This window comes from Nilaparvata lugens, chromosome 3, assembly GCF_014356525.2.
Source record: "Nilaparvata lugens isolate BPH chromosome 3, ASM1435652v1, whole genome shotgun sequence".
In the NCBI taxonomy this organism is placed as follows: domain Eukaryota; kingdom Metazoa; phylum Arthropoda; class Insecta; order Hemiptera; family Delphacidae; genus Nilaparvata; species Nilaparvata lugens.
The window spans coordinates 40,958,807-40,983,381 of NC_052506.1; the positions used below are offsets into that span (position 1 = coordinate 40,958,807).

The 24,575-nt window shown below is 33.5% G+C and overlaps 2 protein-coding genes across 3 annotated transcripts in view; both read right to left on the reverse strand.

Annotated features, from left to right (window-relative positions):
- Positions 1-24,575, reverse strand: part of LOC120350428 — a 105,259-nt gene that overhangs the window by 61,566 nt on the left and 19,118 nt on the right. The gene's annotated exons all lie outside the window — the stretch shown is intronic.
- On the reverse strand, positions 20,116-21,168 carry LOC111050505 (craniofacial development protein 2-like). Its single transcript, XM_022336842.2, has one exon. The coding sequence runs from the start codon at positions 21,166-21,168 to the stop codon at positions 20,116-20,118; it is 1,053 nt and encodes a 350-aa protein (XP_022192534.2).

Sequence of the window (24,575 nt, forward strand, 5' to 3'; positions counted from 1 at the left end):
TGAAGTGTAGGATTACTGTCTTGAATTTATTAATAATCAATTTCCCATCATGTGACCATCAAAGAATATTATTATAGTCATCTTGAATTAATTTTTCGGCTATTTTGAAATTTTTATGGGCTACTATCAAAGCAGTGTCCTCTGCATACATGAATAGTTCTCAATTTTTTATCACAGATGGCAATCTATTAACTTAAATGTTATATAAAATGGGAGCTAGAATACTTCCCTGTGGTACTCCTTCATCGCATCTATGAAATTGACTGGTGTATTTATCTAATTTTACAAGAAAAGAGTGGTTATGTAAATAGCTCTTGAACCAATCATAATTGTAACCAGAAATACTAATCTTATTCAATTCATTCAATAAAAGAAACTTGTGATCTAGGGTATCAAAAGCTTTTGAATAGTCAATGAATATAGCAAGTACATGTAGTCTATTATTAAGATGACAGTTAATTACATTTGTAAATTCAACAAGAAGCTGTTCAGTGCCTTTTCCTTTTTGAAAACCATATTGAGAATTAGTAATTATTTCATTGGCTTTGAGGTATTTGTTCAAAGATGCAGATACATATTTTTCAAATATTTTTTCAAAGATTGGGAGTTTAGCAATAGGCCTGTAATTTGTTAGACAGCTGCGAGGTCCACATTTGTGTATTGGCTTGACTGGCTTTCTTTAATGGCTCTGGAAAAATGCCTTTTCTTATACTCAAATTAATCAGATTGGAAGTTGAATTACATATTTTTTCTTTTATCGTCTGCACATCGAGAACCCTTATATTATCAATACCTGGAGATTTGTTCTTATTCAAGTTATTGATTATTTTCAAAACATCATCTGAGTTTGCTTTTCTAATATAAAGACTTTGATTTGTAGGTGTATGTATATTTTGCTTTAAAATATGGGGCCATTTGTGTTCTATATTGTTTACGTTCCTCCTGAATGATTCCACAAATTCATCACAGATATTTTCCTTAGAAAACAAGCCATAAAACTCATGTAAGATAGAGTGGTCAGAGTCATCTCTTGTCCTTTGCCCCAAAATCCCATTTATGCATTTCCATTTCAGTTTGATGTCGTTCCTTTCATTTTGAAAGTTCATTGTGATGAAATCTCTTTTTTTATTTTTTATCAATTTATTCACTCTATTTCTGAACGCTCAGTATTGTATTTTGAAAGTTAAATTATTTCTATTATTTTCCCAACATCTAAACAATCTATCCCTCTCTTTAAGCTGATTATATAAGTCGGTTGTCATCCATTCATTCTTAAGAATAGGGTCATCATTTTAATGTTTATTTTGATATTTACTAGTTGTAGCTAATTGATAAGCTTTAGCAAAGTCTGATGTAATAAAATCATATATTGGATTTGGAGAGTGTAATAGGTCTGTTATATTCCAATCTACATGATCTAGTAGCTCAGACAATAGCAATCTATCTGTATATTTATTTAGAATTCTATCAGAGTTTTCTGTATCATTTCAGAGTGGAACTATCAGATGAAGATTACATGCGATAATGTAGTGGTCTGAAATTTTTACGTTGATAACGCTGGTGTCCACATCAACATCATCATAAGTCCTGACAAAAATATGGTCGATGCATGATTTAGTTATGTATGTTTAACCTAGGCTCTTCACGAGTAACAATGGAGATACCTCTAATACATCCAAACAAATTTAGCATAGATTTATATAAATTAATATTATGATCATTCTTTTTAAAAAGATCTAGGTTTGTATCTCCCGCTATAACAAGGTTAGACCTATTATCAAATTCCAGAATCAAGCTCTCCAGATCTGAAATAAAATCAATCTTTCTAACACAATGAGGTCTATATGAAGCTATTATATTGAATTTATATCCGCTTATGGAAAGGTTAAGGCTTTAATATTCGAAATTTGTTATAACAGTTTGAGGGTTGAAAATATTGTAAGAGATTTCTTTTATTCTTTTTTTAAGAAAATAGCCAATCCATGTTCATTATTTTTACAAGGGAATTTGAAGATAGATTTATAGCCTCGTATTCTAAAAGTACTGCTTATAGAACTGTCAATGTTCATCTCAGAGATTATGATATCTATTGGTGCATTTTTTATATTGAGCGAAAAAGTATCAAAATTCTGTCGCATGGATCGTATATTAAGGTGAATGATTCTAATTGTTTGGTTTTTAAAGTGGAATTCGTCAGGTTTTGATTGATAACGCGATTATCGTTGAGCCAGCTATCTATAGAGAGATAGGATTTACAGGGTAAAATTTTCTGTGAAATCACATCATCATTATCAAAATTCATTGGAAGAGTCTGTTGCAGAGAGAATAATAGTTAGAATTATTTATTATATGAATTGAATTAATTTATCCAAGTCCTCGGAAGTTCTAATGTTAATTATATGAGTGTTTTCTGCTTTTCGTGCTAGGATCCTACCATTTTTGGTCCACACAAACGTATAGTTCATTGTTTTGACTCTACTTTTCGCTAGCGACAATAGTTTTTTATTGTATGAGGTCAAGTTCTCATTGAAATACACTTGCTTATCACTTTCGCCACCAAGCGATTTATCAGTTAGTCTTGCGGCCTTTCCTTTCTTCAACCAGGTTTCTCTAACGTCTCTGGAAACGAACTGCACGATTAATGCTGGCAGACGAATTTTTCACGCACTGGTAGAGGGTGAGCAGCACTTATGTTGTCGTCCTTTAAATCTATTTCAATTTCATCTGCAATTTTCTTCAGCAGCTCCCTAGGCTCCTTTTTCGAGGAATCTTCCAACCCATGAATTTCCAAGTTCCGACCTCTACCATATTGATCGAGATCGTTTAATTGTAGCCTCAAATCTTCGATTACACAGTCCTTGGAACGTAGGTAATTGTTTTTTAACTTCATGAATCTCTTTGGAGAGTTTGTTATTTTCTTCCCTAATTGATTTAATTTCTTCAAGAAGGCTATCATATTTTTCGGAAATAAACTCCTGACTTCCTTGTATTGTGGTACAAACAGATTCAATGTTGGTTATTTTATCATTCAGCAAAGTTAGAATTGATTTAATTTCGGAAAGTTCAGTATTAGAAGACACCTCTGTATTAAATAAAGAGTTTATTGTATTACCTGCAGATCCCTGTCCAGATTTTGCACTCTGATTTGGCTACAATTACCAAAGTCTGCTAGTGAAATTCGCGTTTCTTAGGCGACTCGCGCTCTTACACACATGCATACAACGCCATTTCTTCTTTTCGTCGGAAGACATATTGTAGGCCGCTTCCTTCAAACTGCATCCAAAGTGGTAGCTATTCTTGCAACCATCACATGTCACAAATCCTGATGCTGGTAGATTGCTATCACAGTAATTACACAGCGCCATTATACGTGAACTATCATATAATCATTTGAAATAAAATGAAAACTCAACAAGTAGCCTAATAGAAAGTAGCGGAGTTGAAAAACACTTATCTGAAAGATTATACCGTCTGTCCGCCTCGAGCGACTGATTGCGACTGATTGGACGATTGGATAGAGATTGTATAATATCCAGGCAATGAATGCTCAAAAAAGGGTACATATTGAAAAGTTTGGAATACAATTTTCGACCCCGCAGTTCTGTTTAAGGTAGTTAGGAGGTAAACATATCAAAAGTCCCCACCCCTACCCCCTGTGCTAAGGGGGTGAGGGTGGTTTGAAAGCTGAATTTTTCAATGTTTCGCTTACACGTTTATATCTTGAGAAAAATGCCGAGATATACGCTCTTGAACGTGTGAAATTGTTAAAAAAAGCTTTTCATCCAATTTTTTACTCTTTCAGGGCATATAAATCTTCAACAATGAATCGTAAAATGAATGATGCTTATCGTAGATTTGTAGAACATTGATTTCTCTTCAATTTGATGTATTATTTCACTATTTGATGTTTTCCTCTCATTGTTATAGCAGATTCAATGTGTGGGGGTTGAATTTTCAACTCTGCAACAAGTGTCAACTTAGCCGTTCTACAACTTCAACATACGGACTAGAGATGCGCATTTTTGCTAGGTTTACCGTACCTCCCAACTAGTCTTCATTGATCTTCAAAGTAAAACATTTTATGCAAGACATTCCCATAAAATTTCATTCGCAAATGATCAATTGTTTACAGAATAGAAATTCACCCACTACATTGAATCTGCTATAACAATGAAAGGAAAATATGAAATAGTGGAATAATACATAAAATTGAAGAGAAATCAATGCTCTAAAATCTACGACAAGCATTCATTTTCATGATGCATTGTTGATGAGTTATACGCCCTGAAAGAGCAAAAATTGGGTGAAAAGCTGTTACTTTAACAATTTCACATTTTCAAGAGCGAATATCTTGAAAATTGTTGGGGAAATCACAAAACTCTATGCTAAACAAAAATTGTAAAGAATTTAACAAGCTTCTTTTTTGAATAGTTGGACATTTCGGTTGAACGCATTTTTCTCAAGATATGAATGTGTAGGCTAAACATTGACAAAATTCAACTTTTGAATAATCTGAATAACAGTTATCTGGATAACATTGACAACTAAAATCTGAATAATAGTTTGAGCTCAAGTCACCCAGTAAAAACTTTAGTTCCACATACTCAAAATTTTCGAGATTAGTTTTTCATTTTCCCCACAAATTCCGATGAAGTTGCTTCCATGATAAATACATTAAAAAATAATTCATCCCCTGGTATTGATAATATAAGCAATGTTTGTTTGAAAAATATATCAGAATACATATCTCAGCCTTTATCAATTTTGTTTAACAAATGTTTCGAAACAGGTCATTTTCCTTCACACTTTAAGGTTGCAAATATAATTCCGCTATTTAAATCAGGTGAGAGACAAGCTCCTGAAAATTACCGCCCTATTAGTCTAATAAGTAATAATCTGTCTAAGATTTTTGAAAAATTGATGAAGGTACGTTTAATGAAATATCTTCAAAGGCATGATTTAAAAGCAGAAAATCAATTTGGTTTTCAAGAGGAAAAATCCACTGAGGATGCAATATCAGAGCTGGTGAGGATTGTGACAAATAATTTTCAGATGAGCAAAAGGACCTTGGCTGTGTCTATTTGGACTTAGCCAAAAGATTTGGAAGTCCATAAGATGCATAGTTTTCGAGTTATATGCAAGAAACCAAAAAATGGTACCTTTGAACCACCTTCACCACCTTAGCACAGGGAACAGTGGTAAGGACTTTAGATAAATTTACCTCCTCACTACCCTAAACAGGAGTGCGGGCTCAAAAATTGTCTTCCAAACTTTTCCCTCTATAACCCTTCGTTGACTGGACTAAATGCCGTGTGTAACAAAACGGTATCCAAGGAATGGGGAAGTGCAAAGAAATGTCATCAGTTTCGTATGAGAGTTTTTAGGGGAGGGGGGGGGTGAATGAGTCTACGAATAGGGGCGCAAAGGAACACAAGCATTGGGGCGCAGTCAGACTAGTTACGCCACTGTGCAGATATATTGTATTATTGAATGATTTTTAGAGGAAGACCAATTGTATGAATATATTAAAGTATGTATTGAAATTAATTTTGTTATGATGATCTGATGTTTTTTGCAATTTTGATAATGATACAGAGTGTTATGACATTTATGTAACATGTGTTTGATTATGTTCTAAATTTTTAAGAATGGATTAAATTTTATTATTTGAACAGTGAACAATTAAATGAACATGAAATTAAATGCTTTATTAAAATTTTTGTAATTGATGTCTCTATTGAGTTTAAAGAAATTTCACAACTTATGTATTGCTGACTGTATAATAAGATGTTAACAATAAATTTCATTTTTATACTGATTACATACTTGTAAATAACGTTTATGTGCATTAGATTGTATTGGTAGCCTAATAAAATTTTTCTTTTTAGTTTATAAGCATATTAAAATAACAAGATGGTTCAGCATGGACGTTAACTTCAAAATAATTATCGCGAGAATCTCGAAATCTACAAAACAAGTGAATGCCATGAAGAGTGTTAAGAACATTTGGGTGATTTTCGAACTGGTGTGACTCATTAATGGATTGCCGACGCTAATGATACGCCAATGCTTACACCAATGCTGACGCCAATGTCTACGCCAATGACTACGCCTATTGCTGACTACGCAACTCAAGCTTCTGCACTACTACATTACCTGGAGGTAATTGCCATTCATGTCCAAGTTCGTAACTTTAAACTCAAATAACAGTCACTGTATCATGAAAGAAACTGATTCAAAAAAAAAATCCTCACCTAAATTAATCCTGTATGCTGAACTCTAAACCTTGAAAGCTGAAAATATCAAAAAACCAAACCTTACCTAAGTTAATCCTGTATGCAGCGTCTCTCTCTTTTCCAAAAAAATTCTACATTGTCATTTCAAGCCTGAAATGTACATTGTATGTATGATACAAAATTTATGTGACTTTGAGTGATCTTGGCATGCACCCGTCTACTACAAGCATGAGTCAATGCTAACAGATGTCACCTGTATCGAGCTTGGTATGCATCAGTCGACTACAAGCATGAAGCCATGCTAACAGATGTCTCGTGTATCCAGATCAGCCCAACACTGGAGTCACACTCAACTGAAATTCATACTGAGTGCCTTAACGGTCTGTTTTCAAAATTCACATCGATAAAAAATCAACCGCCTCAACAGTGAAAGAAATGGACATTTTTCAATTTATTGCAATTTTATGTGAAAATTAAATGTAACAATTCATTTAAAAACTTCTAAATTTCTAAAACATACTAAATTTTTATGCAATAACAATTAAATTCTTTGTCTACTAAACTTATGTAAAATTTCAATAACTATTCTTTAAATATTTTAAATTTTCTGTTGAGATAATTTCCTTGAATTATAAAGCTAAATCAAAAATAATTTTGATATTCTACCTTTTCAAATATTGTTTGGAAATATAACAAATGCTATTGATGAATTTTTATAATAATTTTCAATTATAGATGACATGTAATGTTTTTGTAGAGAAAATTGTTCCTGTTCTCAAATCTAAAAAAAAACAACTTAAATTTCAAATATTACAATGTAATGTTAAGTTTTTTTTTAATTTCTCAAACAGTAACATTTTTTATGTCGAGAGGGGGGTATTTGTAATATTACATTTTTTCTCGATTATAATCTAATCTTCAATTCAATATTCAAAATATTAATAACACTTGATAGCAAATATCGGTGTAATGGATATGTGGACTTAACTTTTCACCGGGAATTTATCAGATAAACTTGTGTTGAACATCCTATCATCACCCAATCGCTGGCCAAGTGGTCTTGCCAACCAGCTTGGCCACATTGATCTTGCCATCCACACTGTAATAAGAAGGTTAAACTGAAAAATGGATAGAATCTACTTCAAAATTTTGGTCCAAAACCTATCTTGGATCCGAAATTTTGAACACTACATCATGATTTCCATACAGAATTTCAAACAATCCACCCAAGGAATATTTTTTATTTTCTATCAATCATGTAATGCTACATTTTTTTTTCTCGATTAAAATTTAATCTTCAATTCGATATTCAAAATATCAATAACACTTGATAGCAAATATCAGTGTAATCGATATGCGGACTCAACTTTTCACCGGGAATTTATCAGATAAACTTGTGTTGAACATCCTACTGTAACACAGTTCTATTTCTGAATTAACAGATAATTCTAAACAATATAAAGGGTAAATAAATTTAAAAATAAAGTTTTATTGAAAACAATAGATATAATGTTTGTGGACTTGTGTTCTTTGCTAATTGGCAATCGATGATGTATTTATGCTTTGAAGCTCTAGGCACTTATTCCAGGTAATTCTGCCAGGCGTTTCTCTCAAACCTTTTAATGGCTGGCTTATGTTAGTGTTTGGCTTCTGTTGAAATTTTCCTAAATAATTTAAAGTTAAGATGTTTTATTTGTGATCTAAATGTTTTTGAAAAGTTTATTGATGTTATTGAAGTATGTTAAAAGATGTAAAAAGTGTATTGTTGTTATACGTGAAATGTAAATTTCAATTTTTCTTTTCATTCTGTATTGAATTTCTCATTTAATGTTGAAAGCCATAAGCCTGTTTTGAAACCTGTAAACGATAGATAAGTATTCTTCATTTATAAGTTATATATTTTGATCTTCATTTGAAACAATAATTTCTGAGTTTATGTGAAAGCTTTTGAATCTATTTTGATGAACAAATCAAACATATTTGTAACCTCAATCATGTTCAATCTATATTCGGTCCATGTATCATTATTTGTTCTGGTGTGAACTGAAATTTTTGAATAATTTTATTTTAAAATTATAATTTGATTTGCTCTGAACTGGATTTCTTATTCATAAGCATTAGATCCATTCATTATATATCAAGATATTTAGCCCAGTCAATCAAGGTCCAAAACAGCAGTTTTGATCCGAAAATTAAATAAAAACTGAATTTCCCACCATCGATAGAACCCTCCCAGAGGGACATTCTCCCAAAAGTCCCAAGAAATCCCCTTGGAGCTTTCTGCCCCAGCCCCCTAAAACATGAAAAATGAAACATGAAAAAACACGGGAAATCAATTATCTCTGTAACCATTGATCGGAAAAAAATCTATTACATGCCATTCGATTCGTTACATTATGGACTACAATATTGATTCTATTTATTTTTCCAATAAAATTAACAGTTTTCTTGATAAAATAATATACAGGGTGATTCACGAGGATATGCGATAACTTTGAGAGCTCATTCTATATGTAAAAATAATGAAAAAAACTCATATAAACATAGGTCCGGAAATGTTTCGTTAGCGAGTTATACAGGGTTAAAGATTTCGCCTGGATTTCAGTTCCGCTGAGTAAATGAAGACTCTCTGAAATTCTGGGAAGTTAAATTTAGGGGCAAATGCCATTGTTTCTTATGGTTTTTTACCTGAAAAATTGATTAGAACATGTCCCAGAACTGTAAGATGAGTAGTTTTTGAGTAATCCAGTGTAAAATGCAAAAACATTGAGTAAAAAAGCACAATTTTTACATTTGGCCAGCAATCGCTTTGTTATTTTACCAATAAACTGATCAAATTTCAGAACAAAACTTGTAGAAAATTTAATTCTGAACAAAACGGTATGATTAAAGTATACAGAAAGTGAACAGATAATCGATTAAAGGAAGTTTTATTGAAAACAGAACAACACACGTTTTTCATTTGGCCGACAATAACTCTGTTGATTTCTTATTAAAGATCTGTAAAAAGTTAATGATTTTTACTTGAATTTAACACCTTAATTTTTTTACTAAAATTTCAAAATAAAATAATATTAAAACACAGTTTTAAAATAAAGAAATAAACATAAACAACAAACATAAATAATAAAAAAAAATACACATGTTGAGCGGATAATTTGTTTTTCATAAGTTGGAGAAATCATGTTCAATAGATTTAATTTGAATGCTTCCAATAGAAAATGGTCTATTCTTTTGGCGCCCTAATCAAAATCAATTTCAATCAACATTAATCGACATAAAGAAAAGCTTCTGCCAACCTTGTGTAATGAATGACAAGATGCGAGTGGAGGTGAAAAATCGATATGCTAACAAAAATAATAGAAGATGATGAATCATCTTTCAATTAATCTTATACGGTAGGGGTACTTTGTGGTTAAATGTGAAACACTTTCATGATTTTCCTACCTTTTATGCATGTTTACTCTTCCTTAATTTGTATGTTTGCATATGGCTTTCATCTTTAGAATCTACTGAATTTTCATATTGGACTGTCTAAATAATGTAGATTCAACTAGTAAGAACGGAAGATAAGCTACTTTACAGAGAGAATCATAGAAAGTTTCAACTCAACAAGCCCAATGTATAATTTTTTTATGCCTCAGCCGTCATATATAATTGGCTCAACTGAAGGTATATTATCAACCTGGCTTGAAGAATATTAACTGTAGAAAACAGCAAACACTGCACGCTATGATTTTTCATGAAATTGCCACTGTTAACACTATTGTAATCTATGATTTATCTCAGTTTTTGTCATTCATAACTTATGATAAATTTTAGCATATGATTATGATCATACACACATATTTTAAATATGTATTATATTATGTAATATAGTATGAATATTTTATCGGTTGCAAACAACATCTTTGTCTGTCATAGAATGCATGATTTAGCACATATATAACAACAAAATGATTTTAGAGAATTAAAATATGAAAAATTAGTTTTATCGCATGTCAAAACAATAGATAAAACTGTTTGTTTCGAGCGCCATAGTGTGAATAAGATACAACTTAGAAAGCAGTAGGCCTACTACTGTATTTTACTGTTCACTATGGTGAAGAGAGTCAGCCACGCCGTACCGCGTGGACTGTTTCCCCTTCCACAGCGTCAAATCAAATCGCAAATTAATAACAATATACATCAATGGATTCACAATGAATGTGGCTACATTAATTATTTGTCTAATTTTCTTTAGATTGTTTGCTTCAAAGTTAATCGGAGAAATCAAATCGAAAAACCCCTAAATTTTTACATATATATTACTTCATCAAGGAAACTGTTTGATTTATTGAGGAAATGAATACAACTGATATTTTAGTCCATAATGTAACGAATCAAATGTCATTATGATAGATTTTTTTTCGATTAATGGTTACAGAGATAATTGATTTCCAGTTTGCCGTTCACTATGGCAGATTTAGTTGGGTGAAGCTATTTGAAAAATGTACCTGATTATCAATTTCATGGTTTTTATACAATTCTAGTTCATTGTGATCATTGAAGGGTTGAAGTGATGAGTTAGTTCAAGTGAATTCTAGTACACAAGTATATTGTGCTCATAATGGGCTCTTCTTTATTGTAATATTACATTTTTTCTCAATTAAAATCAAATCTTCGATTCGAGATCTATAAAACTTGATAGTAAATATCAGAGTAATCGATATGCAGACAACTTTTTAACTGAGAATTTATCGTAAATAATTGTGTTGCACATTCCATGGTATCACCGAAACTGAGTTAACAGAATTAACAGATAAATAGATCATTATAAATATAGAGGATATATAAATTTAAAATAACAGTTTCGAAATAAAGTTTTATTGAGAACAAATGTAAAATGTAAATTCTAAACTTGTAATTTATAATTTTTTGGAATTTAATATTGGTGACGTGTTCATAATGTCGACACTGGTTTTGAGGTGGGGCTTTGCTCTGTACTTGTTAGGTCTTCTCTCTAAAAAGTGGTGGCTGGCTATGTGTTCTAATTTTATGCTCTCTGAATATTTTTCTGTTTAAGTTAAATTTTTAATGTTTTAATTTGAGATTTGAACAGTTTTATGGTGTTCTAAGTTTGTATAAATTGTTTTGTGTGTCTACAAGCCATTGTTTTTCAACTATATAAATGGATAAGTATTTAGCTTGTAATGATGCTAGATGCTTAAGTGTGTAAGGTATTGTTTTGTGGATTTGTGTTGTATATTGCCAAAATTCTTCTGAAGATTATAAGTTGGTTTGCGCTGAAAACTGGATTTCTCATTCATTAGCAATAGATCCATTCATAGTTTATCAAGAATCTACCATTTTGGAGCCGATAACTTCCTTTAGGTTAATAGGTGTGAAATGCTATCCAACCTATTCAGGAGAAATTGGTGGCATGGCATTATCTTCTATCGATGTTCTGCTCCAGTAGAGAAAATTAAAAATGTTGGTTTTACATTTTATAAGCTTTATAAATAATATAAATTAACGGTAATATAAATTTGATAAGTCCAGTATTAAATTAATCGATGTTGATTTTCATTGTATCGCTTTGTATCAATGTTACTTGCACTGTTTGCAATTCATCACTATTCTCTCAAGAATTAGTTTTTTATGAATTTCATGATCTGGAAATTGAAATTGAAATGCTATTTGGATGACGTTCACATTCCACTGGTTTTTTTACAATAATTGTTACATTGAAGAGTGAGGCATTTACTTCCATTTGGAAGTAAAAGGAAATCACAGTGCGATTTGAACAGTGGATAGTAACACTTTGAAATTCAGTTGCTCAATTCATCACGGCTTGATACTATCATTTTTAATTATAGTTGATCAGAAATATGCATTGTATATAATGTTTATATTTCAGTTTGACCAATCTTCTATCACAGTCTCGATTTCATTCATAAACATGATAATCTTAAATACATTGATTACCTTATAGATGTAGCTTATCTTACGTCAAACAATGTACAATACAAACAATTTTCATTAAATTACTATTATGATGGTCATTGGAATTTTTTCCTGTGATTGAGAAAAAGTCATTTTATGAGCCTTGAAATTCGTACCTAGAAAAAGTTGCATTATTACTAGAAATTTTGTTATTTTTACTATTTATTATAAGTACTGTAAATTGATTTTTGTGATTGTAGAGATCAACTACTTAATTCTGAATCAGGATAAGGATAAATAGGGAAATTGTGAGATGGGGATAACATCAATTAGTTACATAGCATCAATTTGAAAGCTCTGATAATAATGATTTGAACGGAACTGCGATTCTGGCTTGATATTGCCTCTTCATGTTCAGTGAGAATAGAAAGCTTCAGAGTAATTCGTTCTCACTATATATGTGATAATATTGGTAATATTTGGTAACATTTGTTAATATTTGAACCGAATGTGCAACAAATTAATCTACTTTCAGCTTGAAAATTTTCAACTTATCAGGAGTACAGTGTTATCATATAGTATCTCAGGTAGGCCCACCCTTCTATTTTTTTTTGTTCATGTGATCTGATGATATTCATTCCATTATCAAGTGTTTAAATTATAAAGAGTGATGAAACAAGATGAAACACAAGAAAAGCTATGAAAAGAAATTCTGAATCTTCATTTTTCACAAAAAAAGGATAAGATGAAGGAGTCGGACACATAATATATAATGAAACTTCGTTGAAAAACATCAATATCTGAAACTAGAGTTATCAAATTGTGTTACCTCTGACTCGTATGGAGAAGGCACACTTCAAATTAATATAATAAATTCTGTGAGCAAACAACGAAATCCTGATTTTTATCATGAGCATGGTTAAATCAAGAAAATTGTAATATTTTTTTAGAGTATAGAAAAGTGAAAATCTATATAAAGCGCATGTCAAAACAATAGACAAAATTAATTGTTTCGAGCGCCATAGTGTAAATGAAATGCAATGTGTCACCTGGTCATATGGGACATATATATGATTCATATATTTATCTCATATTGATCAGGATTTTAGAGTTTTAATTTACGAAAAGTTTAATGAACGGTGTTTCTGCCTTTGAACAGTTTTGTCATCGACAGAAGGATTGTTTATTTCACTTGTTATCAATTATTGTAGTTTCTCTTTTGTTTTTCATAACAAACGTGCTCGGCTTGTGCGACTGATAAAAATATGTATTTGAAATGGCTTCATGTTTGGCATTGACTGAGTTATATATTAATACCCAAAATTTTTACTAGTCGGTGTGTGAGCTCGTTCGTTAGGACTGAGAGTAAAAGTCCGGCTGTTCTGGTGAAGGGGATAGATTTTGTTCTTGTTTTATAATACAGTTTTCCTGTCACAGTTCGGGCAGTTTAAAGAGAATTGTATTATTGAATAGGAAGGGATCTGAACCCACTTCATTAGATCAGTTTTTTTATTTATTTTTCATTAATAATTAACGTCGCGATTAACCAGTGGATGCCAAATTGGGGGCCATTATCAAAAAGGTAGGTGACTACTGAGTCATTGTTTTAATTTTTCCATAACCACAACAAATTTAATCTTCACTAGCAGCCAAGCGAGTAGCCCTTGAAATATTTATCTATTTATTGTTATTTCATAATTTATAATTATAATTCTAATTTTTTTGTACAAATAATTTATTGTTTTGTTTAATTATCAAAACCAGTACGATCATTTCTTGTTTTCATTTCCCCACCTTTACATACTCGGTGTAGGCACATATTGCTTACATATTTGGTGGAGGTTTATCCTGCCGTCCAGATTCGTGTTTACAAATGTAGACAGCAGTATTATTCTGTTTACTATGGTGAAGGGAGTCAGCTGCGTCGGCTGTTTCCCCTTCCACAGCGTCAACTTGAATCGCAAATCCGTAACAATATACATCAATGAATTCGCAATGAATGTGGCTACAATAATTATTCGTCACATTGTTCTTTAGAATTACTTGCTTCGAAGTTAATTGGAGAAAACAAAAAAATCAAATCGAAAAACCCCTAAATTTTTACATTTTATTATTTTATCAAGGAAACTGTTCGATTTTTTGAGGAAATGAATCTGACTAATATTGTAGTCCTTAATTTTACGAATCGAATGACATATGAAAAATTTTTTTCCGACTGATGGTTACAGAGATAATAGATTTCCAGTTTGCTGTTTACTATGGCTAAGAGAGTCAGCTGCGCTGTTATGTGTCACTGTTTCCCCTTCCACGGCGTCAAATTGAATCGCAAATACATAACAATATACATCAATGTATTTGCAATGAGAGTGGCTACATTAATTATTCGGCTCATTTTTGTTTAAAACTACTTGCTTTGAAGTTAATCGAAAAAAAGAAAAAATCAAATTGCAAACCCCCTAAATTTTTACATATATATTATTTTATCAAGAAAACTGTTGATTTTATTGAAAAAATGAATATCACTAATATTGTAGTCCATAATGTAACGAATCGAATGGCATATAATAGAACTGTTTCCAATCAATGAGTACAGAGATAATTGATTTTCTGTGATTACCTGCATTTTTCAACTTTGAGGGGGTCTAGGGGGGAAAGCTCCAAGGGGATTTCTTGGGACTTTTGGGAGAATGACCCTCTGGGAGGGTTCTATCGATGGTAAAAGATTCAGCTTTTATTTAATTTTCGGATCGAAAAAACCTTTTGGCGAACAAAATTCTTCCACTTCAGCTAAACCTGTGTACTGAATTTTTTAAAAATATATTTCCATCAATTATTAAAAAAGGTGGGGAAACGCAGAAAAGCTAAGAAAACGCTAATTTTGGGCATATCTTTGGCATTATTTCAAATTCCTTCTAACACAACATTATTGCACCCCAGCTGAGCTTCTGTAGTAAATTTGAACATTTTCTGTTCATTTGTTCTCGATAAAGCTGAGGAAATGATAAAAAATGCAGATTTTGGGTGTATCTTTGGAAATTTTTCCAAATCCGTTCTTATTGCGCCTCTAAAGGGCCAACTGAACACATCTACCAAATTTGAAATGTTATGTCATATTTTTATCGTATTATGTTAGAACGATCCAGTCGGGGGTCTAAATGTCTGGCTAAACGGATATGGCGAGCGAAGTGAGCCTGACGGCTAGTAATATAATATTCCCAGGAATAGCTCTGATTGAAGTAGCAGTATCCAATCAATTTTTCTGCCATAAATCAGGACCTCCTAAATAGTTATTTAGGAGGTACTGGATAAATTGGTATTTAGGAGGTCCTGGATAAATACATTTCAATCTTCAACTTGGTGCTAGCCTAACAAAGTCAACTCAACTTAATGCCAACCTGATAAAATTTTTAATCCAGTTACCAGAACAACTGTTTCAACGAGGTACTCTCTCTAGATTATAGTTCTATATTAACATAATGGTATGGATATTTCAATTATTAATTTAATATATTGGAATAAGAAGAATATACATGCTAAAAGACGAACTTTAAACCCTTAAAAACCACCCTTAGAGTTTAAATATTGCCGAAAGATTTTAGTTCTGTGAGTGAGTGAGTGAGTCAGTCAGTGAGTGCCATTTCGCTTATATATATATATACTAGCAGGGCACCCATGCTTCGCTATGGGAATTAAAAGAAAAGATTATTTTTGTGAATCATTTATAATCTGAATTCTACCAAAATTGTTATAATCGTTTTTGAGATTAGGCCACAACTTGACATGATAATTATTGAGTCAAATCATTTGAATAATCATTGATGTGTTGGAACTGCTCTGTAGAATAGTAGTCCAATTGCAGAGAATTTTGTAGAATATTGAGCAGGGCTTAAGAGTCAACCTCGAATTTATTCACTGGTAATTGATATTTCCCGTTGACAGTTATCAAATTAGCAGTGATCATGTTATTTTTGCTTTTGCTTGATGCAATTGAAGATTAAATTCCAAATTAAGTTGATTCGGAATTTTATGACTCTCGTATCCATGGATCTCTTGCTTATTCTGAAATTTTTGGCATAGCATGACGCTTAATTTTCGTTTCACTTATTCAAAAGTGTAAAAGCAGCCAATCCACTGATTTTTCCTCTCATTGAAGTCCATTCATACAAAAGAGTATTCATAATAGTTAGTATAACATTTATTGTGGCTGATTCCTCATGTAATAAACTTCACTATCAAAAATATTAAAGTGGGAAGAATTTGCATAAATCTGAATAGAGTTTATTCAATGACTTTGATTATTGACTACCATTATATGATTTCTTTCTTTGATCTTAGTTTGAAACCAAAAGCTTAGGGATGAAAATTTGGATGTAAACTAATATATGACTCAATTCAATTTCTATCTAAAATATCGGGCCACCGAGCTTCGCTTGTTGTTTATCTATTGATAAACAGAACACAATTATTTAAAATGATTGGGGAAGGACTAACAGGCACAGCCCAAAACTGTTTCTTCCCCGAATTTCGATTTATACACTATAAATAGTCCAAAAAGTAGGTTATGTTCCATACACTTGAATTCAGATCCAATTTTAATACACACATTTGGAAACAGAAAAGTTCTGATTTAGATTGTTTACAGACCAAATTGAATAACAAAAAATACTCACTAATCACTTAAAACTGTAAAATAATTATTAACTTTGTAAATCATGATATACTCTAATTTAGGATGATATGTCATGTCAACAAATCAGATTATTTTGATCAAGTCGATTAAAATTTCTAGATTCAACAGCTGGACATAATTCTATCTCTCTCCTACACAGGCACTCACATCTTCTGTTATCGACAGACGACGAAATAATCATCTGTTTCTCCAAGAATGAATAATTATTATCCTTTTCATGTTCTTCAGCGAGTTTCCCAGGGATGAGACCTAGTGCAATCGAATTTTTATATTATAAATCTACAGTACTATGTTCCAAATTTCGTGAAAATCGTTAGAGCTGTTTTCGAGATCCGTTGGACATACATAACCATATAACCATATACAGAAATTGCTCTCTTAATATAATAGGATTGACAACTTTAGTATTGTGATCTATCAATATCAATAGGTTTGTCTTGATGTGTCATGTAATGACATCATGAAAGGAAATATGAGCAGCTGATGGAATATTATGTTTTTTTCGATTCAGTTTCTAGCTGATAATGAAACATGAAAATATCAGGCCCAGTAGCACAAAAGCCTGTTCAATTTCAATAAGGATTGAATTCTATGAGAATTAATCAGAGCAGGGCTTTTTTTAAAGAAGACTTCCCTCATTGGTTATCGTGGTATTTAGTCCGGATAATGAATTAACAGACAGTGTAACTGGCTCTCTCAATGCCATGGCTACGTACCAACACAGAGCAACAGAGGAAGCAATACAACAGAAGCTGAAGAAATCAGTCGCATTTCTATTTCTATCACCTTACAATAAACATCACATTCAACTACCATATGTTTGGAGAGATCGATTTTAAATCTCTTTTGCTATAATCCGGTCACTTTCTGAATCTATTCTTCCAGATGTTCCATGAATACTGTACCTAATGTTTTAAATTAATTAGGTCGCCAAATTTGTTGACTCAACTACAGCTATTGTAATCTTTTTCATTTGCACACACTCTCTCACGTTTTCAACAGATTATGGAAACTTTTTTATGATCAGCTGCTATTTGAGGGACCAATAATCCTCTCTCAAGGAACTTCAGCGAATTTTCCCAGAGTTGAGACCTGTTCCAAAATAATGTTTTTTGTCGCAAACCCACTATATTCCTGATTTAATAGAAATCATTAGAGCCGTTTCGAGATCCATTCGACATACATACATATATCCACAAACACACATATTCAAACAGCAATTGCTTTCTTAGTTTATTTAATCATAGAGAAACAATAGCATAAGTTACACTATTGTGTAACTATGTTACACTATTGTGTTCTTTGATATAATTGACTTCAATAATTAAGATTTCATTCAATGAGAGCTTATTTCTTCTTCTTCTTCTTTTCCTTCCCCTTATGCCGCTAAGAGTCGGGTGCCTCCAGCCATTTCTTATATTGCACTCTATCCTGGGCCATCCTCCTAACGTCCGTCATTGTCTTTCCCTTTCCAGCCGCGATACTCGCCACATACTCGCTCCATTCCATCCGTGGTCGTCCCCTGCCTTGACGTCCCTCCGGTCTTGCTTCCATTACCATCCTTGCTTTTCTTTCCTCACTCATTCGTGTGATATGTCCATACCAACCTAAAGCTTTTCGTTAGACAGAAATTATCAGCTCTTCCTCCTTTAGAGTATCTCTGATCACTCCATTTCTCACTCTGTCTCTCCTTGTCTTTCCAACGACTTTTCTTAAATATCTCATTTCTGAGGAGGTAATTCTACTTTCATGCTTATCTAGGAGTGTCAGGCATTCTGTTCCATACATTAGGATGGGCTTAAAAACTGCTTGATAGATTTTCATTTTTGTTCCCTGGCTTATCTCTCTTTTCCCAAGTAGTGTCCTGCTTATTTGGTAGTATACCTGGTCAGCTTTCCTTACCCTATTATTGATTTCTTCATCAACCTTTCCATCTGTGGAAATGACCGTTCCCAAATATTCAAAGTTATTCACTCTTTCCATAGATTTTCCATTCCACTTTATTTCCATTTCTGCATTTCCCTGCATCTTATATATCACCATTACCTTACTCTTATCTGTATTTACTATCATTCCCTTGTCTCTTATTGCACTACACCATTCCGTGACAGAATTCTGAAGGTCTCTTTTGTTTGTTGATATCAATGCAATGTCATCCGCATAGATAAGTGCTTGAACATACACAGGACGGAGCTGATGATTTCCGACTTTACTTCTACTTGTTCTTCTTTTACATATTTTCAATATTTGGTCCATCAGCACTATGAATAACAGAGGGCTGAGGCTGTCTCCCTGCTTGACACCTTTATCCATTTTAAACTCTCCGGACACAGCACCTCCTATTCTCACAACTCCGGTTACATTCTTGTACAGGCTCTTGATCCTTTTCATTATTTCATAAGATGCCCCCGCCTCCCTCAAGGCTGACCACAGGTACTCTCTAGGAACAGTATCAAATGCTGCTTTCAAATCCAGGAAGGCCAAGTAGGTGTCACCAGCGCGGCTCAGTCTTTTGTCCATGACTTGTCTGATAGTAAATATATGATCACTGGTCTGACGATCTCTTCTAAACGCCGCCTGTTCCTCCTCCAGTCCCTCCTCCACCTCTACTCTAAGTCGTCTTTCTAGTATCCGGGAATAGATCTTCAATACTACTGATGATAAGCATATGGCTCTGTATTTCTCACATTGAACTGAACTACCTTTTTTATGTATGGGAACAATCACATTTTTCTCCCATTCTGATGGAATTTTGGCATACTGCCAGACATCTTTACACAACTTCCATATCCAGTTAGCTACTCTTCCCCCTCCATATTTAATGAGTTCGGGTGTTATACCATCATATCCAGCTGCTTTTCCCAATTTCATGCACTCTATGGCATTTTGAACTTCTTGAAAGGATATCTGCATTTGCTCTTCTACTTGATCTTCTTCATTAGCACCATCAATAGGTCTTACCTCCTCCTGAAATGCCTTTTCATAGTAATTTCTCCACACCTGCAATACATCTTTCAGTTCTGATTTCACCCTTCCCTCCTCATCAATCACACTTTTCACACGCTTTCCATACTTTCCTCGTAGGGCTCGAACTGTGTGCCAAAATTTATTACTCATTGCTTGACTGTTTTCCTCAATTTCCCTTCCAAACTCCTCCCATGACTCCAACTTAGCCTTTCTTACTTCTTGTTTGGATTCTCTTCGTCTTTGTACATAATCAGTCCAATCATCTGCATTTTTAGTTCTGAGAAACTTTTTCCATGCCTACTTCTTCAGTCGAACCTTCTCTTTCACCAAATCGTTCCACCACTTGGTTCTTTTTACATGCTCTCCCACTACTGTCTTTCCACACACTTCCTCTGAAACTCTCAACAGCGACTTCTTCAGCAGGCAACATCTCTTCTCAATATTTTCTTCTGAGCTTCCATCAATTTCTTCCTCCTTCCTCGAGAGCTCCTCAGTTATCAGCCTTTGATATTCTCTTCTGTTCTCTGCCTTCTTCAATTCCATTATCTTTATTTTCTCATACTTGACAGATTTATACTTCTTTGGAGGTCTAATTTGTGTGTCCATAATCAATAGTTTGTGCTCTGTACTGAGCTCCGCACTCCTGTACACCCTCACATCCGTTACCGCATATCTGAAGTGCCTTGAGTATACAAAATAGTCAATTGCACTTTTGATTCCTCTGTTGGGTGATTCGAATGTGATTTTATGGATACTTTTATGGGGGAAGAAGAAATTTCCAACTAACAGATAGTTATCCACACAGAACTCCAGCATTCTCTTGCCACTACCATTCAGTACCGACTCTGCTCCATGCTTTCCTAGGCATCCATGTCCTATTGTGATATCATTGCCTACCCTCGCATTCCAGTCACCCATGATTATTATGTGATTTGCATACTGTCGGGCCTTATCAACTGTTTCCTGTAAGGCTGAGTAAAATGTCTCTTTCTCTAGTTCAGCCGAGTCATCTGTGGGAGCATATATTTGTATTAGTGACACCCTTTCAGCAAACTCTAAATCTGCAGAAATAATTCTACAGTTTACTGCCGTCCAGCTCACCATTTTTCTTTGGCACTCATCACTTAGTATAATGCCCACTCCTTCCTTTGCTCTAGCTTTCATTTCCACCCCTGAATATAGAAATGTGTATCCCTTATCTAAAGCCATCTCACCACATCCTTTCTTTTTGGCTTCACTAATGCCCATCAATTTCAATCCATATTTCTCCATCTCCTCGACCACCTCACACTCCTTTCCAGCAATAGACGTAACGTTCCATTTCCAAATTTCATAAAATTGCATTTCCATTTTTTATTCCTTAAGTCCGGTCCTGTTCCGAGGCTCGTTAGTCTTCTCTGAATCCGAGGTTATCCAGCGTGTGGGGGATTAGCCCAATGACGCCTTCTTTGGAGTACTTCTTTGTCTGCCTCCTACCCTTCGACCTGTCCGGCTTGGGTGGCCCTGCTGGTAGTTACACTACCGCCGGCATAGCTCTCTGGGTCACAGGAGGACGCAAGCCCCTCCACCAACGACAAGGTGTTGTACTCCCTAAGAGGGGGAGAGCTTATTTCACAAAATAATAACAGTTTGCAAAAATATGTCAAACATGATTGAAATTGAAACAGTAGCGATCATCAACATTATTATCTTCATCTGATCTAAAGTAACCAAATTATAGTAAGATTCAAATCGATATGTCAGCATTGTTTTAATGGGGAGCATTGATGCTATTAATGAGGAATACTGACAGTCAACGAAATATTATGCATATTCTCTAATATTTTTAGAACAAACAATCAATGTTTGGGAATAATATTGATTCATGAGAAAAGCGTCTTACTTCTATGGAAGATGTTTTTACATTAGGAAAAGCAACAACAGCTATTTGGCCGTCTAATAAATAACCCCTTTCTTTCGCCCAGGTTATATTTTGGCCAAATTTCCTCATTCTTTGCAAATAGATTCCACAACGGACACTTCTGAAGTTTTAAAAATACCCTCCATATATCTTACTGAATTATTAGTCGTTCAGTCAGATATTGTATGGTTTGTTTGATCTCATCGACGCTGTCCCTAGCTGTTATAAATCCATTGAACTTTGCCGGAAGACTTCCTAGTATTTTCGCCATTATCATAGTGTCAGATACGTTTTCACCAATGTCTTTCAGTTGTCGAGCCAGGTTTTCAATTTTCGTTATGTGTTGCACTACAGTGTCACCGAGAGTCATTTTGTATTCATGGAATTTAGTCATCATACACAGTTTGTTTGCAGCACTCTTTTGTTCTTGGATAGCACTCAATTTAGTCCACATTTCAGCGGCGGTTATACACAAGTTAGAAATTGTTCTAGCTGTTAATATTCCATCGAGGATGATAAGATGAACATAGCTTTAGCATTTTGTTTTTTCCATGTAGACAATTCAGTTCCAGCAGTTTTTGGCTTACCATCACTGCCATTCACGATCTCCAGAAGTCCATTTTCCACGAAAATAGAGTTCATCTGGAATTTCCACAAGTGAAAGTTTTCAGCGTTAAATTTTTTTGATGTTTTGACGATCAGCTTCAGCCATTTTTGTTCAAGAATCAGAACTTGTGGAACAAATACTTGTAAGCACTTGGAGAATGAATTACTAACCTTTCAGAGTTTAAGTCAATACCGTAGACAAATCATCAGTCAAAATCATCAGTCACAATTAGAATAAACTCAACAATGTTGATATCACAATAGTTTCAGAATTGAACAATCGTAGCATTCTTCAATCTCATACACGAAACAGCATAGCACATCCGTTACTTTACTGACTTTCACTGGGCTTTGCTGGGCCCATAACTTTTTGAATAAAAACTGCAATATTGAAGAAAATATCTATTTTATTTAGACAAATTGAACACTTCATGATAGGTATGCAAAAAGAATGTAAGAATGTAATAATGGAAAATACATAATTCAGCCACACAACAGGGAAAATCAGGCATCGGCCATTGCATCAACACAGAGAGTTGTGATCATAGAGCAACCAACGATACATTATACATAGATACAAATTCGAGCGAAGCGAGCCTGACGGCTAGTCTGATCTAAAGTAACCAAATTATAGTAAGATTCACATAAATGTGTCAGCATTGTTTGAATGGGGAGCATTGATGCTATTAATGAGGAATACTGACAGTCAACGAACTGTTATGCATATTCTCCAATATTTTTAGAACAAACAATCAATGTTTGGGAAGAATTGATTCATGGGAAAAGCGCCTTACTTCTATGGAAGATATTTTTACATTAGGAAAAGCAACAACAGCTATTTGGCTGTTCTAAAAACCCCTTTCTTTCGCCCAAGTTAAATTTTGGTCGAATTTCCTCATTCTTTGCAAATAGATTCCACTTCTGAAGTTTTAAAAATACCCTCCATATATCATACTGAATTACTAAAATTTCATCGAAATTATTTCAACAGTTCTCGCGATATGTCAAACAAAATTAGTCTTGATAGAATAGGATAAATTTATTGATAGAAGCAACTCCAGTCATGAAAGTTTGTTTTATGAAAAATTAAAATTATCTATACTCCAAGGTAGATAGCTCCGATTGAAGCAGCAGTGCCCAATCAATTTTGTTCTCGATAAATGCATTTTAATTAGTTCTTCAACTTGGTGCCAACCTACTGAAGTCATCTCAACTTAATACCAACCTGACAAAATAATTAATTTAGTTGCCAGTTAACAACTGTTTTGAAGAGTTACTATTTCTAGATTATAGTTCTATAGTAACATAATGATATGGACATTTCAATTATAATTATTAAGAGATTGGGAGAAGAAGAATATACATGCTAAAAGACGAACTTTACACACTTATGGTAAGCGCACACAGATCGTCATCGGACGGACTGCACGCATCGGACGATTAGATTTGATGCATTGTTTTCAATTGGATTGCTCATACCTATATGATGCGGATAAGTATTGTGATGAATCTTTCAAATAGATCTCATGAGAAGTTTCTTTTAAGCAGTGAATTTTTATAAGCAGTGTAGCGATCGCTAAACACTGAAGACGGATATCTTAAAATTATTACCTGTGAAGAATGAGCATACAAAATCATACAGGTCGAGCAAAAATCCCGATGTAGATAATTTACGGGACTGCGTCTCTAATAAGTTCCGAAGGATTAAGATACGGTATTTGAACCAAATATCGTTCGGAATATATTTCGAGAACAGAGTCTTGTCGGGTTTTAAGCTCTATTGTAGGAAATTATAGGATCTCTGGCTGCATCTGCTGTACAATTGATGTATTCGCTCCTAAGTCGAGGTTGGTAACAGATAAAAGCTGATATATGAGCAGGTAAGGACAAAGAATAAATATCTCGATCTGACCCCACTCGCTACATCCACTTAGACCTGTTCCAATATCCAGCTTAATTCAATTATTCCAATGATCGTATTCGATCGGTTCTTGATGATATAGAACGTATCAGACACAATAATTGACAGGCTTAAGAAATAATTGAACTCAGAAAACGAATTAACAAAATTGAAATATATTATAATAAAATATATGATCTCACAGTGCAGATTCAGAATATAATTTACAGATTGAAAGTGGTTTAACATTAACAAAAATGATTAGCAATTTTCTTGTACTTGCATGATACCATGCGTGATTCGACAGAATTTTACAATTGATAAAATTTAACAGTTTTGAAAAAATAGTGA